This window comes from Vipera berus, assembly GCF_964194415.1.
Source record: "Vipera berus genome assembly, chromosome: 9".
Classification (NCBI taxonomy): domain Eukaryota; kingdom Metazoa; phylum Chordata; class Lepidosauria; order Squamata; family Viperidae; genus Vipera; species Vipera berus.
Window position 1 is genome coordinate 1,266,368 of NC_138212.1, and position 17,050 is coordinate 1,283,417.

The 17,050-nt window shown below is 48.7% G+C and overlaps 1 protein-coding gene across 4 annotated transcripts; it reads right to left on the bottom strand.

The window, feature by feature from the left end:
- Positions 1 to 835: 835 nt before the first annotated feature.
- Positions 836 to 15,998, bottom strand: CAPNS1 (calpain small subunit 1). Of its 4 annotated transcripts, XM_081335141.1 has the most exons (11): positions 15,907 to 15,998; positions 11,902 to 12,115; positions 9,123 to 9,156; positions 8,497 to 8,586; positions 8,022 to 8,079; positions 7,441 to 7,505; positions 7,192 to 7,260; positions 6,995 to 7,073; positions 6,262 to 6,378; positions 5,212 to 5,270; positions 1,341 to 2,959 (listed from the first exon to the last, which is right to left on the bottom strand). In XM_081335141.1, exons 2-11 carry the CDS (start codon positions 12,087 to 12,089, stop codon positions 2,855 to 2,857), a joined length of 864 nt encoding a protein of 287 aa, XP_081191267.1. In that variant the 5' UTR covers positions 12,090 to 12,115; positions 15,907 to 15,998; the 3' UTR covers positions 1,341 to 2,854. The 4 variants fall into 4 exon arrangements, with proteins under 4 accessions (XP_081191266.1, XP_081191267.1, XP_081191265.1 ...); XM_081335140.1 differs by lacking the exons at positions 1,341 to 2,959; positions 15,907 to 15,998 and adding an exon at positions 836 to 1,334 and having other exon boundaries at positions 11,902 to 12,119; XM_081335139.1 differs by lacking the exon at positions 15,907 to 15,998 and having other exon boundaries at positions 11,902 to 12,118.
- Positions 15,999 to 17,050: the final 1,052 nt, after the last annotated feature.

The window sequence follows — 17,050 nt, forward strand, 5'->3', positions numbered from 1 at the left end:
GCAAGCTGACAATTTGGACATCTCTGTAACCCGGGGCAACTGGAACCTCTTGGTTACCCAGCAGATGTCTTGGTAACCAAGGCAACCACAGCATCTTTGGGTAATTGGGCAACGCAGCTAGATAACTTCCAGTTTGGCAAATGCCAAAGACGGTCCTGGTTCCCCCTGAGGGACAAAAAAGGCTTCGTTGACAGGTCATTCTTCCTTGTGGAAAAATGGCAGTCTATCTGAAAAGGAAATTTGGACAGAACAGAATAACAGAGTTGGAAGGGAACTTGGAGGTCTTCTAGTCCAACCCTCTGCTCAAGCAGGAGACCCTATGTCAGAGGTGTCCAAGGTTGGCAAATTTTAGACCTGTTGACTTTAACTCCCAGAATTCCCCAGCTAGCCATACTGGGTGGGGAATTCTGGAAATTGAAGTCCACAAGTCTTGAAGTTCCCAAGTTTGAACATCCCTGTCCTATGCCATTCCGGACAAATGCTGTCCAATCTCTTCTTGAAAGCCTCCAGTGATAGAGCACCCAAAGCTTCTTGAGGCAAGCCGTTCCACTGGTTAATTGTTCTGACTGTCAGGAAATTTCTTTTTGTAGTTCGTAGGTAAGCTTTTCCTTACTCCAGTCCAATGGTTCTGGGGTCTTCAGTATTCATCCACTTCACAAAATACAGAACACGTGCCAGCATGGGGTCCTCATAGAGAAAATGTCAAAAGACAACTTGAGAAAGTGAGTCAAGTTACATTTGGTTCAAAGTCCCAGGGACAGCTCTCTCTACTCACCCTTAAATTTCTGGGCGAAACCTGCTTGTTTGGCATCAAAAACAAAACAGAGATTCCAAGTGTTATTCTCCAGATGAATATTTAGCACTTGCTGCCTTCTCTGTGTTTGTGAAAGCAGTACAAATGAGGAATACATTAATTTCAGAAAAAGTGGGAGGTGTATGTTGTTTGATGCCAGTGGAATAAATTCACTGTTGGTTTCAGGATGTGTGTGAGTGTAGTTTGCTACTCACAATACATACATCGCTGTGAATGTCGCTCTCAACTGGATTGTGACTGCAAATAATAAACATATTGTGGGAATCCGGCTTTATTTGGACAGACAGAGATTCAAAGGTGAGATCTGTTCCCTGCCAAGGAAGCATCGTTGTGTGACAACCCGGATAAAAATTCACGCTGATTTCTTGTTATGCAACTTTGATTCCTGTTTCTACTGAGCTCTTTGAAAACAGAGTGGGTGTCAGAGACACCGAGACAGCTGGCACACTCGCAGGCAAACCCCATCGCTGGAGCCGGGAGGCGTTGATGATTGGGGGGGGGAGCTTGCAAAAAGATACCACTGATGGGAGAGAAACTTTGCTTGTTGTGAACTTTCTTTGTAAGAAAACAGCAAGCGCCCCTGCCTCGGCTCTCAGCTGCAGCCCATTGTCATCCTCGCTTTCCAAAAGCCCCTGGGGGGCTTTTTTATTCTCACAGGTGGTTCTCAAACAGGGTGGAACACAAAACAAACGCACCCATAAACACAGGCACACACACACAGAGGGAGGCAAGGCAGGGCAGAGGAGACCGCTGCTTTTCAAATGGTCTTGGTATTCCAGCAGGAAACTCTGTCCATGTTTTATGGTTGTTTTATTCTAGGCAGACAATCCCTTCGTAACGTCTTGGAGCCTGGGACCCCAACGCAGGTGCACCGCTCGAATTAAGAGAAGACCCCACCCCCAAACTCTCCCCATGTGCTTCATGCTTCCCTCCTCTCTGGCTTTTATTGTAAAGATTATTTGGTTTGTTATTGCCTCTAGAGGAGATGGGTTGACACAAAAATGAGAGAGAGAGAGAGAGAGAGAGAGAGAGAGAGAGAGAGGAGAGCCAAAGAGGTTTTAGCAGATAGATGGATGGATAGATGAGAGAGAGATGATAGATGAATTGATGGATGGTAGACAGATGATAGACAGACACACACACACGTTTTGGGTCTGGTTTAGAATAATCCCCTTTTCTGTTGCAAGGTAGGTGCTGTAAACCAGGGGGGACCCCAGTCTTCCCTCCGGGTCCCCTTCCTTTCATTTCACACCTAAGACCTCCAACGCCCCAAGCCCCTTCCACACTCAGGCTGTTTTTGAATCCCCTTCCGCTTCTCCCAAGGAGAGTCACAGCCACCTTCTCCTGTCTCAAAGCTGGCCCAGCCTTCAGCACCTGACTCATCGGCAGAGGCAGCACATCCATCAAGAGACCGCGATGTGCCCAAGATGTGACGGAGGGGCAATCCGTCTGCAGACAGAAACCAGGTCTTGAGCCATGCTGGAAAACAGAGCCTCCATGTGCTCCAAAAACAGCAAGATGAAGGCGGCCCTTCAAATGTGGGGCCTTGGTGCTCTCTGAGCTGGCTGGCTTTCTTTGCATACCAACAAGGTAGCTTCTTCAGAGGTTTGATGCTTTTTCTTAGCACTGATGATGTTCCCTAGTTGGGTCATGAAACCTCTGCAAGGAAACCACCAAGCTCAGAGAGCACCAAGGACCCCACGGATCTCCTCCTCCTCCTCTCAACAAACCCCTCTCTCTTCTAGGACTGATGAAGTTCTCTAGTTGGGTCGTAAAATGTCTGCAAGGAAACAACCCAGCTCAGAGAGCACCAAGGACCCCACAGTCCTCCTCCTCCTCCCTTCTAACACTGATGAAATTCTCTAGTTTGGCCATGAAGTTCATAGTTTTAAGCAGCGAAGGCTGAGTAACATTGAGACAGACTAGCATTACACAGACATGAAAACAGAACGCGCCCTCCCTCTGCTGGAGAAGGCGCTGAGCAAACAACACAACAGAGGCACGTGGATTCTTATTGTTATGCAACTTTTACTCCTGTTGCTATTGAGCTATTAGAAAATTGAGCATACAGCCGGAGGCAGCCTCTAACCCCGGGGGTCTTTGGGGTGGTGGTGGTGGGCAACAGGAAAAGATCTGCTGGCAGTTCTAAACAAGAGAATATTAGCCCCATTTAGAATTGCAAATTATTCATCACAAATTTTTTTTTGTTTCATCCCAGCAAATTTTCTCTTTGAGGCAGCAAAGCCTTTGGCCAGAATTGGGGAATATTTCCAAAAGGACTATTTGCAAAAGCACCCCCTAAGTCCTCCTCATTGATTTTAGAAAGAGAAAAAAACCCTGATTCATTAAAATTTCAAGCCAGTAATTGGACTTGCAGAAGCTGACTCCAAAAAGAAATTGGAGAAAACATTTGCAGCTTTTAGAAGTATAAGGTAAAGGTAAGGTTCCCCCGCACATGCGTGCTAGTCATTTCCGACTCTAGGGGCCGGTGCTCATCTCCGTTTCAAAGCCAAAGAGCCAGCGCTTGTCCGAGGACGTCTCCGTGGTCATGTGGCCGGCATGACTAGACGCCAAAGGCGCACGGAACGCTGTTACCTTCCCACCGGAGTGGTCCCTATTTTTCTACTTGCATTTTTTATGTGCTTTCGAACTGCTAGGTTGGCAGAAGCTGGGACGAGTAACAGGCGCTCACTCTACTACACAGCACTCAGGATTCGACCTGCCAAACTGCCAAGCTGAAGTCCACAAATCTTAAAAGTTTCCACGGTTGGACAGCCTTGCTTTATATAGACCTTCAAAATTCATGCATAGAATTGGCACGCAACAAAAGTGCATTGCTGAGAAATTTGCATGGTGCAGCCACATAGTGTGCAATAAAGATGCTTTTTCTTTTTTTAATAGAATTCAAAAGCCAAGTTCAAAGGTTCTGGGCCGAGCCTCTATTGGCAGCCTCTGGAGCCTGAGAAAAAAGGAGAAGCTGTCGTATATCTGGATTATTTAAGTAGCTTCAGCGTTGGTTCCCTAAGCTGCTAAGTTATTGCTTTTTAAGTCATATCCAGGGAAAGTGTGCTGGGGATTTTGAAAGGGGGAAACATTTTCTTGGGGGGGGGTTGAGAAGAGGTAGGCAATGACCATCGAGGCCAGCTCATCCTGTTTCTAGTGCAATGACCTGGCTCTTTGGAGAAAATACAAATTACGTCCCGACGAAAGTCCAGATGATCCGTCACCACTTCACAGTGTCCACAAAGAGACCACTTTGGCCCCCCTTTATAAAAAACCCTACACACTGCCCTCCCCCCATACAAGGAAGCTTGTTTTGCAAGGAACTGGTGCTTCGCAGGCCCATCTCACCATCCAAATCCCACACGGCTCTTACAAAATGAAACTTATCAAAAAAAAGAAAGAAAAGGGGGGGTCCCTATCAAATCTGCATGGCACCATTCGAATCCAAGCAGGTTGGGGGGAGAAAAGGAGCTTCTCTTTCAAGAGACAACCCCCCCCCCCGCCGCCTTGGTGCTTTGAAATGGCAGCAGCGACAGTAAATGAAAAGCTAATGGAAAAGAGCAACTTTTACAATGGGGAGCAAAAATTGCAACGCAAAACACAAGAGTAAAAACAGGAAGTTTCTTGGTTTGGTTTCAGGAGAAGAATCAGAAGCACAGAATAGAATCTCCTTAAACTTTCCCAGGCTGAAGACACGTCTGCAAATAGGTAAGGCCGAATTCTATACCACTCCAGGACAGAATTGGGGATGGTAGAGGAAAGGGTGGCCTTGCTGACAGCCGGTGGCTCTTAGGAGTACATGGTGAGCTGCAGCCACTGTACAAAAAAAAAAAAAAAAAGAGAGAGAGAGAGAGAGAGAGAGAGACTTTTCACTTTCCAGATCCTCTCCAAGCTTCTAATCCTCAGGTTTTGCCTCTCCCTGTCCATTCTCTCCTCTTTGCATCCCTCTATCACTGAGCTCTCCAAACTTGACAATTTTAAGACTTAGGGACTTCAACTCTCAGAATTCCTCAGCTAGCATGTGCTGATGGCATAAAAACATTCTCATTTTATTTTATTTATCAAATTTCTGTTCCACCCATGTCCCCTACAAGAAGGAAGGAAGGAAGGAAGGAAGGAAGGAAGGAAGGAAGGAAGGAAGGAAGGAAGGAAGGAAGGAAGGAAGGAAGGAAGGAAGGAAGGAAGGAAGGAAGGAAGGAAGGATATCCCTGGTCTAAGTTATGCAAAGAAACCAGCTTTGGGGTGGGGAGGAGTGAGGGCATAATCCTGCTTCCTGGCGCCCTTCCCTTCAAAACTGCCTCTGATGTCTCCTGGCACATTTTGGGACTTGCTGAAAACTCATACGCAACGCACACTGCAGCTTGAACCAACTGAGAGCCAAAAAGCTTTCTCACCTCCTTCAGAGTCACACGGATCTCTCCGCTGCCATCTCGGTCCAAAGATTTGAAGGCGCCTGAAAGAAGAAAGCCGGTGTTGGGAAACTGCCAGCTAGGCTAGAAGGGGGAGGGGGTCATGGGTGGGCTTAGTTTCGAGACCTCTGCGTTACCGCAAGAGGAACAAACATTGACCGCTCCCAGGATCCGTGAAGCCTTATCTGGTCATTCCCAGGGGAAGGAGAGCAGTTTGGGAGGATTCTTGTAGTACAGGCGGAGAACAATAAAGTGGGTAGCTTTAGCCGGTTACGAATGGCTCTGCTTTCTTGTGCCTGACACCCAGGGACGAATCAGGCAAAGTTGCAAAAGTGAGGCACATCCTTTGCCCCTTCAGAGGTATGGCACTCCGGCTTCCATAATCCCCTGCCTATCACCAAAGCCTACCCTGGTTAGAGATTCAGGATGCCGATGCATAGCAGCTAAGGCACTTGGCCAGAAAAACAGAGTTGCAAGGCACCCTGGAGGTCTTCTAGTCCAACCCCCTGCTCAAGCAGGAGATCCTAGACCATTTCAGACAGATGGTTGTCCAATGTCTTCTTGAAAGCCTCCAGTGATGGAGCACCCACGACTTCTGGAGGGAAGCCGCCCCATTGATTTAATTGTTCTCGCTGTCAGGAAGTTTGTCCTTAGTTCCAGGTTGCTTCTCTCCTTGATTAATTTCCATCCGTTGCTTCTTGTCTTGCCCTCGGGTGCCTTGGAGACCGGGTGGGCCCTCTCTTCTCTGTGGCAGCCCCACAGATACTGCTATCATGTTAGCCCCTCTAACTGGCACCCGCTGGCTGGGGGAGTCCCAGGATAGGATGGCTGACTGCTGGGCAGGACCCAGAGACCGAAGTGGGGGAGAAGTTGCACAGGTGACATCCAAGCTAGGGTCCCCTTCAGCCCCATGGAGGAAGAATAGAATAGAGCTGGAAGGGACCATCGAGGTCTTCTAGTCTAGCCCCCCGCTCAAGCAGGAGAGCGTGAGAGACAGAGAGGATGCCAATGGGCACGGCTGCCCCAGCCACTTACGGAACATGGCATCCATGCGCACCAGGCAGCTGATGAAGTTGTCAAAATCCATGTTGCTGTGCTCGTCTGAATACCTGCGGACGATCATGGCATAAAGCTGCTGGTTGAGATGGAAGCCTGGAGAAAAATGGAGTGGGGGGTGGGGTGGAGAGAAGGCAGCATAAGAAGATGGCACTGATTTACAGGTAGTCCTTGACTTATGATTTCTGTTGCTAAGTGAGACCTTTGTTAAGTGAATGTTGACCCATTTTGCTCCCTTTCTTGCCACAGTTGTTAAGTGAATCAGTGCAGTTGTGAAGTTAGGAACACGGTTGTTAAGTGAATCTGGCTTCCCCATGGACTTTGTTTGTCGGAAGGTCGCATCCCAAGAACCCGGGATGCTGCGACCGTCATCAATACGAGCCAAGCGCCTGAATTTTGATCACGTGACCGTGGGGATACTGTGACGGTTGTAAGTGTGAAAAACGGTCATAAGTCCCCTTTTTTCAGTGCCACTGTAATTTTGAACGGTCATTAAGTGAACTGTTGTAAGCCGAGGACCACCCGTAGACCTTTTGTGCGATCTTGAAGTTTTGGGGCACGATTCATATGGGGCACGACTCACCCATTAAAAAAATAAAATCTAATCAAAACCCGCCCAGGAAACAGCCGTTCTTCTTTTCTTTTTTAATTTTAAGGAGCAGAACAGGTGCCTGAGGTTTCTGTCACCTGCCGTTCCGATCGCGCTGCTCACCTGCGGCCTCAAAAGCCCCCGGGAGTTCTTGGCTGCCAATGGTGCCGGATCGGTCCGTGTCGTATTGCTTGTAGATGCACTGAGAAGTGGAGACAAGGGGGGGGGGTCAGCCTCTGGCCAGAAGGCAAAAAGGGTCCTTGGCCAGCCCCAGGGCAAGACCCTGCCTGCCCCCTAAGGAGGGGAAGCAAATTCGCTACCTGCCACTTCTTGATGTTGGTCCAGAGATACTTGAACTCCTCAAAGCCCAGCTTGCCGGTGGTGTCGCTCTGGAGGGGGCCTCGTCAAGGAAAACTAAAGGACAACTTGAAAAACCCGCCTCAGTGTTGAAAGATGACACGGGAGAGGAGCAGATCGGAAGGGGAGGAGAGAAAAGGCCGTCTCCCCAGCCCACCGGCCCAGCCCCTTTAAGAAGCCCCCCCCCTCCCAGTTCAACCGCAAAAGGGTACATCCATCACGGCCACCATGGAACGACAGGTGTCAATCCCGAACCCATCAGTCTTCAAATCCGGATCTGAAAAAGGGAGAAAAACGGGCTGCGACGTGTGAGCTTTCGCTGTCAAGGGGACCCCATTTGTGGAAGAAGAATCGCTTGGGATCCAGGGGAACAACCGCCATTCGCCGGCCTTTGCAGCAGAGGATTTACTCCGTCCTTCTACTGGAGCTGCAGGTGGGGCTGGGGGGGGGGAGGGAGGTGTCTGCCTATAGAAGGCCGTGTTTGTAGCCCAGGGCTGAAACGAGGGGTCCTTGGGACTCTCTGAGCTGGGTGGCTTTCATGCAGACGTTTCATGACCCAGCTAGGGAACATCATCAGGGCTAGAAGGGAGAAGAGGAGGGGGAGGACTGTGGGGTCCTGGGTGCTCTCTGAGCTTGAGGATTTTCTTGCAGCACGGATGAACGTTTGGTAATGAAATGTCTGCCTTCGTTCTCAGAACTGAAAGACATAGAATTGGCAGGGGGGAGGTGACAATTCCCCCCCCCCCAGCTCTGACTCTCCACGGACCACCCAGGAGAGGAGTTTGCTACTTACGCCGGGTGACTACTTTGTTCAAGATGTTCATCAGTTCCGTCGCGCTCACTTCCATGTCCTGCCGAAAGAGACGGCCCCCCCGTCAGGGTCTTCGAAAGGGGAGGGGCCCAGAATGGGATCATGGCCGCCCTCTGGCCTTTTTTGACCCCTTATCCCCCACACACCCTGTTCAGGAGAGCAAGAGGCTTTTCTCTTTTTTTTAAGCCAAGGATCAGAGTTACGGGTTGAGCAGCCCAACGGAAGGATATCAGTCTGAGATCTAATTATGACTCAAAGCAGGTCGATCCAAGCAGGGGAAAAATATCTTAGGTTTCAATAAATCCCACTTTCTTTGCTTTGGGGGGCAATTTCTGAAACAGCTTTTCAGGTGAGCCTTTGAACTGTGACTTTAGCTATATGTCGCAGGTAGTCCTCGCTTACGACCACACCTGAGCCCCAAATTTCCATTGCTGAGCCCCCCTCGCCCCATACTCACATCCCCGGCCAGTTGGGTGAAGAGTCTTCGGAACTGCCGGACTTCCTCGCTTTCGTTGGCTTCAATGTTGGAGAAATGGCTGCGAGGCGGCTGGGGAAGAAGAAAGGATGCGAGCGGCCACGTTAAAGGAGGAAGAGGAGGAGAGGCACTACTGAATAAGCCGCGATGGGCAATAACATCCCTGCTTGGGGGGAGTGAAATACGGTAGCTGGCCCTGCCAGTCTTGGCTGGGAAGGGAGCGTTCTTCCTGGAGAGTTTGCGGAATAAAATATGTTTTTTCTTCTACGATGATGGTTCAACTGGATGTTGCTTGCTGGGGTGATAAGATAAGAGGCAGCAGAGTCTGGAGCTTTATAGTGGGACGGTCAAGAGGCTCCAAAGAGACCTCCCCTCATTTCTTGGGTTCACTGGGGGGGGAGGGAGGGAGGAGAGAAAGGGAGGAGGAGGAGAAAGAAAGGGAGAGGGAAAGAGGGAGGGAGTAAGGGAAGGAAGGAAGAAAAAAGGGAGGAGAAAGAGAAGAGAGGGAGGGAAGGAAGGAGAGAAAGGGTGGAGAAGGAAAAGGGGGAAGAGAGAGAGAGAATCAAGAAATAAAGGCAGATCCCTTCAACCATGCGAGAAGAGCTTACCGGAGGCTCTGGGTTATACTGGGCTGCTGCTTCACTGGCAGGCAGGAAGGCATGAAAAATAAAAAGAGAATTTCAGAGAAATCTCCTCCCTCAGAAGCATTCCATTGCTGGCAGAGATTTGTACACAAACAGGCTATGCAGAACGGCTACAACCCCCCCCCCTTCATCAAACAAATAACCCTGCAAAGTAGAATTGGAACAACAACAAAAAAGCAATGGGTTTGTGGTTATTCCAGGAGTGTCTGGTTGAAAAGGAGTCCAAACATTTCTGCAATATTATTTTATTTACATTATTCCTCCCAGATGGTCCAAATCCTGGATGAGATGCTTAACCCTGAGGTAACAGGTGTGCACATATGAAGGGAAAAACCACTATTACACACACACACACACACACCTTTATTTTTAAAAACCTGAATGGAGCTTTGGTATAAAAGAAATGGCAATTAGCCAGATGAGTAAGTCAGCACCTCCGTACAAAAAGCTCATTGCTCAATCAGAGGAGTGATGCGGTGGGACGATTTGCCTAAAAGGCAGTAGGAAAATTCTAGGTGTTGATTCAGCCGGGCAGGAAAAGGAAGATGTGAGAACACACAAACACACAAGCCTTGCCTCTTGGCTGCCTGCTTGCTGGCAGGCAAAGGATCCGCTGGAATGAAAGCCACAGACGGGCTCCCCAGACGTGGCCTAAGCTGGTAAGTTAATCAGTGAAAAGGGTTGATGGAGGAAGCCTCCAGCTTCAGCGGAAGAGGCAAGTGGGGGGTAAGGCCAGGTGCACAGAGGCGGAAAGGAAATCTCAGCCCTGTTCCTTAAAAAGTTTCGTGTAGTGGTGAAGGCCCCAGGCTAGAAGCCAGGAGGCTGGGAATTCTAGTCCCGCCTGCATGAAAGCCAACTGGGTGACCTTGGGTTCATCACCAGGAGGTGGGAATTCTAATCCAACATTAGGCATGAAAGCCGGCTGGGTGACTTTGGGCCAATCACCAGGAGACTGGGAGTTCTAGTTCTAGTCCTTAGGCATGAAAGCTAGCTAGGTGACTTTGGGCCAATCACTTCCTCCCATCTCATCTCATCTCACAGGGTTGTGGGGAAAATAGGAGGAGAGGGGAGGAATATGTTCACTGCCTTGAGTTATATTAAAAAAATAAAGGCGGGATAATGGGGAAAAAATATTGCATGGAAAAGGCTGGGAGGGCGCGACGGTTGGGTGCTGAAAAAGAGATTTTGCTCTCCAAACCCCATCTTCCAAATTGTGCTGGTTTTTTTTTCAAGGACTGAGTGACCTACAACCGTACTGAAATTTACCTAGAAAATAAAAAGTAAAGCAAAAAATGAAACACATTTCCCTAACTCAGCATTTCTCAAAAGTTGGCCACTTTTAAGAGGGGCGGAGTTCAAGTCCCAGAATTCCTCAGCCAGCAAGGTTCACCGAGGGAGGCTGAGCAAGGCTGGCTGAGGAATTCTGGGACTTGAAGTCCGCCCATCTTAAAGTGGCAAAGTTGAGGAACTACTGCTCTACAGTAACTGATCAAGCAACCCCAGACAGGCCCAGACCACTTCCGGCTGCAGCAGTTTTTGCAGGAAATTATGACATGGGGACAGGCGCCCAGGAAACAGGGGTGTCCTGCACACCAGCGTCTTCTGCTGCCAGAAACTCCCTATATCGCTCTGCTGCTGCTGTCCTCTACCGTTCAAGCACCAAGAACAGAAGGAAATCCCAGAACCCCTAAAATTGGCTCATTTTAATGCCAATCGGTGGGTTTTTTTCCCCATGGCTCATGAATTGGGAATTTCAGCCATTCAGAACCGCTGACCTGAATTTCAACTCAGCATTGTTGGTTTCTGGATGGCGCTGGTGTTGCAGGGCTAGCAAACCGGTTTGACTGTAAACAAAAGCCCAGCAGAAGTTTCTCGTAATGAGGAGTGCCCAGGGCATCCCATGCCAGCAGACCCAGATGCGAAAAGGAAGCAACTTTGCATAGTTTACTCAGCTTCCTCGGAGGCACCAAAGCAAAAAGCCGAGGGGGTGAAAATAAAGGGGGTCTGCAAGGTACAGGTGGCGGGGCAAGGGGTCTGCAAACCCATCATCCTGGTTCCTCGTTCCATCTTAAGCCTCAGCTAATTCTAAAAACAGAGAACAGGATCGGTGATCTGATGAATCACAATTTACTTGTCTTCCCACAAGAAATTAAATTAAGGTAATCCTCAAACTTTTGTTACAGAAATGAGATTGTGTGTGAATCTGACTGGGATGCAGCCTTCCCAGTCTCAGCGCTCTGGCAGGCTGAGACACACAGAGCTGGCCACGAGGAAGAAACACCTCAGTCCACCTGCAAAGTTGCTCATCTTGGCGCAAAGAACCTGAAATGCAACGTCTCATAATGCAAGTTGCTAGACCACAGTGGGGATTTTTTTGAGCTAAGCCTCCAGGCTTGCAACATCTTTATGTAGCATGTCCCTTGAAAGGAAAATGCCAACCATGGTTTAGGAAGTTTCACTTCCTGGAGGCATGGAAAGTACTTCAGACTCGCCAAAAGCAATTAGGAAAATAGCCATTTCTCACACTCTTATGATTGTAATATAAAATATCAGTGTAATTCTATAATACATAACATTTCTCTATTATTGTACACCTCCTAGAGTCGCTCTATGAGAGGAATGTCTCCAAATATAAAAAATAAAATAAAATATAAAAAACAATAAAAAATAAAAACAATAAAGTAAAAAGTAAAAACAATAAAAAATAAAATAAAATAAAATAAAAATTAGAGTGCATACTCACCTGATGGCACTGATGACTCCTCCCAGAAATTTCATGGCTCCTCCTCCTTGGCCACCCCCTCCCCCTCCCCCCCCTCCCCCACTTAAAAATCCTCCAATGACATTTCCAATGTTGATATTGCCTCCTCCTCCTCCTCCTCCTCCTCCTCCTCCTCCTCCGCCTCCAAGGAAGTTCTTGACTAGGAACATTTTCAGAAAGTGCTGAGCAAGGGGACCTGGAGAGGGGGGGGGGGAGGGAGGGAGGACACGGTAAATGATCATAAGTTTTAATAGGGTGCAGTACACCTCTAGTTTCCGTCTTGATTCCTTTGCATTTGGTATTGTTACTTATTTACATGTTGAAGAAAAGAAAAACAGAGATAAAACCATACACAAAGCAAACCTGACCATTGTTTTTAAAAAAAGAAATAGAAAACAGGGTGTTTTTTGAATAGATCTCTACTCTGGAAACAGAAGGCAACAAGAGTTACTGTGTGGCAAGATGGGCAACTAATACATTTTTGCCAACCAGCCAACCAACATTTTTTCCAAAAAAAGCAGACCCCAGAAAGAAAGGCGCAGGAGAGTCCCACCGGTGCAGGGTCCCCTGTTAACAAAGACGAAAGCTTTTAAAATCTTTCGGATCTTTGATGATTCACGCCTATGGACTCTTTTTGTTTCTGATGAAAAAAGGAGTCAACGCCTCTTGGTAGGAAGCGACCCACAACTCACAAAAGCCTTTTCAGTGCCAAGACTCAAACAGAAAAAATCCTGTTGGACTCCCAATGTTGAATTATCCGTGGGCCCAACTCCCCTTTCTCGCTAGGATTCTGCAAAGCTTCAAGCCCATGCGGTCCTTGACGTACAACCACAATGACCACCTCAATATTTCCATTGCTAAGCAAGGCAATTGAGTGAGTTTTGGCCCATTTTACGACCTTTCTTGCCACAGTTGTTAAGGGAATCACTGCAGTGGTTAAGCTAGTTACATGGCTGTTCAGTGAATCTGGATTCCCCACGGACCTTGAGGGTCAGAAGGTCGCAGAAGGGGATCACGTGACTCTGAGACACTGCAAACTGTCCTACGTACATGCCAAGCATCCAAGTTTTGATCACGTGATTCTGCGAGGGTTGCAAGTGTGGATAAAGATCATAGCTCACTTTTTACACGAACGCCATAACTTCAAATGTAAATGAATCAAGGACTATGCAATATACTTGTTCAATTAGCTAACTGACCGTATCAAACCAAAGCATCAGCTACCACAAAATACAATAAAAGGAGAGAAGATCCAATCCAGTGAGATGAGATAAAGTATCTAAACTGAGACAAGATAGAATAAAATAAAACGTGGTAGGTGGGATAAAGGGAAGGTGAAGGAGTAAGAAAAAAATAGCATAAGGCAAGATAGAGAAGACCAAGAGAGCTGGATTAATTCAGTCCACAGTTTGTATCCAATATATAAACCTGACACAAGAATGGAGAGATATAAAAAGAAAAGCAAATTTCCAAATAGATCTGTCACCCCTGCAATTAACTCCAATTTAATCCTTGAATGCAGACATTGTCAATCTTGGCAATTTTAAGACCTGTGGATTTCAACTCCCAGAAGCTGGCGGGGGAATTCTGGGAGTTGAAGTTCACAGGTCTTAAAGTTGCCAAGGTTGGAGACTTCTGCTCTAGTCCAAGGCTGGCTGATAAATTCTGGGAGTTGAAGTCTACGTGTCTTAAAGTGCCACGGTTGAGAATCACTGCATTAATGTGCAAAAGCTACACAGGGTTTATTCAGATGCAACAATGAATCCGTCTCTTCCTCAATGCAGGAGGTGCAAAATCTGCCTTTTAACTCCTGGATACACTTTCAGAAAAGTAGCTCTAACTAGCTACAAAGTAAACCTGCCCAGCTGGGGGGGGGGAAATGGCTTCACACCTCAATCACAAGTAGTCCTGGACTTACAATCGGTTGCCTAGCAACTGTTCAAAGTTACAGGAACCTCCTCAAAAGGTACTTGCAACCCAGATGCCCCCCTCCCAAACAGGGTCCTGTCACTACATTTTGGGCGTCCAGCAACCGGCCCACACTTACGTCCTGCGGTCACGTGACCAAGATTTACTATGTTTTTGCTAGAAACTGGCTTTTATTTCCCATTTCCAGGAAAAATGCCTCTAGTTTGCTTAACGACGGCGAGGTTCACATTACAACAGCTGCAGAAAAAGGTGGCAAAATCGGCCAGGTCACGTGATGACCCACTTAACGACCAGCACCATTCATTCATTCGATTTACATGCCTCCCATCTCATCTAGAATCGACTTACGGCTGTAATTGTAGGCTGAATAATGGTCGCAAGTCGAGGGCAACCCATACAGGGTACAAAAACCAACTGGTCAGCATCCAATAGACTGAAATCGCATCTGATTTATTTTTAAACATACTAGCAGAGAGAAAGATTTGTCCAAATCTAACTCCTCCTAATGATGTAACAAGAGGTCAGACTAGATGGTCTCTCAGATCCCTTCCAACTCAGCTGGTGCCCTTCCGTTATATTTCCCAGCTAGTTCTCTCCCCTTGGGAAGACCGGATTCCACTCCCCAGGCTCGCTGCCAAGAAATGGGGACTCCTCCCACCAAAAGCCTAAGTTTCCCCTCTTAGACCATTTCCCACATCTCCAGAGCTCCTAAGCTGGGTGGGGCTGGGGAAGATCACTAGATAAACGAACCGTCCCTTTCAGGTACTAAGCAAATAAACCTGGCATACAGATGGATTTGTAAGCCAGGCTTACTCATAGTTTACTCAATCCACATAGTTTCCTTGGTTTGCAGGTTGTATCGAAGCGTGGAGTACCTGCAATGCCTTCACAATAGACTACAGAGAGTTGGTTTACTTGAGAGTTGTTTCGTGGGTAATACAAACTCAGTAACTAGGATCATTCAAGAAAGTGATGCCCAATAAACCAGAGTTTCTCAACCTTGGCGGCTTTAAGATGGACTTCAACTCCCAGAATTCCCCAGCCAGAGTTGAAGTCCACCCATCTTAAAGCCGCCAAGGTTGAGCAACATGGAAATAAGTTCCAGAATTCTCCGGTGAGACTTCAATTCCCAGAAGTCCTCTTGTTGGCTGGGAAATTCTGGGAGTTGGAAGTCCCCAACTTTGGCAAGGTTGACAGAGACTGGGAAGGTAGCCCAACCAAGCAATCCTATTGCACGAACTCCGCCAGGGGTGCAACGGTTCATCCATATCACTCTTGGGATCCCTGCAGGTACCCCAATGGGGCCACCCACTTTGGCCTCTATGGGGCTGGCTGCCATTTGCCATAGGCATGTAGATCTAAGCAAGGACCAAGGACTGCAACACCCATCACTCCTGTCAGCTGGCTGTGGTTGATGGGAGTTGGGAAGTCCAAACAAACGAAGGGACTGTTAGGGGGGGAGCCTGGTGTATATCCAAGCAAGGACCACGGTGGTCCCTCGAAAGGTGTTGGACTGCAACACCCATCTCTCCTTTCAATGGCTGTGGCTGATGGGAATTGGGAGTCCAATGTTAAGGGGAATAGAAGAAGGAGACATCCTTCCAAGCAGGGACCTAAAAGGGGGTTCCCATCCCGGTACTCTTCAGTTCCCCTGGCTGGGCCTGATGGGACCTGAAGTCCAACAGTTGTACGAGGCACCCGGCTCCCCTCTGCGCCCCCAAATAAGGCGACCGGAAGAAGAGCGGGAGGTGGCCCAGGAGATCCAAAGAACAAGAGGAACATAGGAGGAGGGATCTAAGGAGATCCCTTCTTGTAGGGCGGAGGAGAAGCGATCCACGACCGATCCCGGGGAGCGGAGCGCTCTGGAACCGGTCCCGGGAAGGCGAGGGGGGGGTAGGGGACGCAGAAGGCCAGGCCGGAGGCGGCCCGGGCAGGAAGCAGATCTCTCGCGCTCCAGCGAGGGGATTCCAGGAAGCCAGCGGGATCTAGAGCACAAGAAAGAAGACCCGCGACCTCCCAACTCCCGGGCGGCCTCCCCCCACCCCCAGCCCCGCTCACCTTGGCCGCCAAACGCTGCTCCGGGCGACTTGTCCGGCGGGCGGTGGATCTCCTGCGGGATCTACCACACCCGGACTACTCACTGCAGCGGATCAGCCGGGGAGCCCGCGGGGTCCTAGCGCCTCTTCGCTCCCATGCAAGCCTTTTGCAAGCGGGCGCCCTCCAGAGGCCCTCCGCGCCTCCGCCCCCCCCGACTGTCCCGGACATCATTGCTGGGGGGGGCGGGGGGGGCTATGCCCGACCTAGACTCGACCCGAGACGGATTGCAAAGCGGCGCTGTGGAAAAGACCGCAAACGAGTAGGACCAGCTGCTTGATTGATGCATTTCTCAGCCAATCTCAATGTATATATGGCTGTACTTTGACAATAAAGGTTCATTCATAATTAATTAATTAATTACCCCGTTAATTCCTTATCCAGGGTCCACCGCTGGTGGGCTCGAAGCGGTGAGACAGGTAGTCCTCAAGTTACGACCACAACTCAGCCCAAAACTGATGTTGCTAAGTGAAACATTTGTTAAGCATTTGCTCCACTTTACGACTTTTCTGGCCACCGTTGTTAAGTGAATCGTTGCATTTGTTAAGTCAGTAGTAACATGGTTAAGTGAATCTGGATTCCCCATTGACTTTGCAGGTCACAAAAGCAGATCACACAACTTTTAGACACTGCGTCTGTCATAAATATGAGTCAAGCATCTAAATTTGGATCACGTGACCAGGAGGAATGCTACAACGGTTGTGAGTGTGAAAAACAGTCATAAGTCACTTTTTTCAGTGCCGTTGTACCTTTGAAAGGTCACTAAATGAACTGTTGTGTGCAGAGGACTGTCTGAAATACTGAGTGAAAAAAACTAGCCAGCATTCGGGGGTCCTGACATGAGGTTAGCCCAGCCGCACTTAGCTGGTTGCAGGGAAGCAAAGTGGGCCAGAACTGAGTTTGAAATGCGCATCGCAGGGTCACGCCCCATTTTATGAGGGCCACAAGGAGCCCGTCTGGCACATTTGAGGCCCCGGACCCCGTCACAATGGAGGCCGCAGCTCCTTTGTAGCCAAGCACGTGGGGGGGGGGTGACCAGGGGGTCCCGGCTGAACGGGCCATTGGGGCGCACCCACCACGGGGGCATCAAAGGTGACCACCGCTCGGG

What these genes read in the sequence shown, in the direction of transcription:
- CAPNS1 (XM_081335141.1), bottom strand. Translation starts at nt 12,089, where the DNA reads ATGTTCCTAGTCAAGAACTTCCTTGGAGGCGGAGGAGGAGGAGGAGGA. An exon ending in GGGGGCTTTTGAGGCCGCAG is followed by an intron (nt 6,379 to 6,994) that starts GTGAGCAGCGCG and finishes ATTTTTCTCCAG; the next exon opens with GCTTCCATCTCAACCAGCAG. An exon ending in TCCGTGTGACTCTGAAGGAG is followed by an intron (nt 2,960 to 5,211) that starts GTGAGAAAGCTT and finishes TCTCTTGTTTAG; the next exon opens with AACTGCCAGCAGATCTTTTC.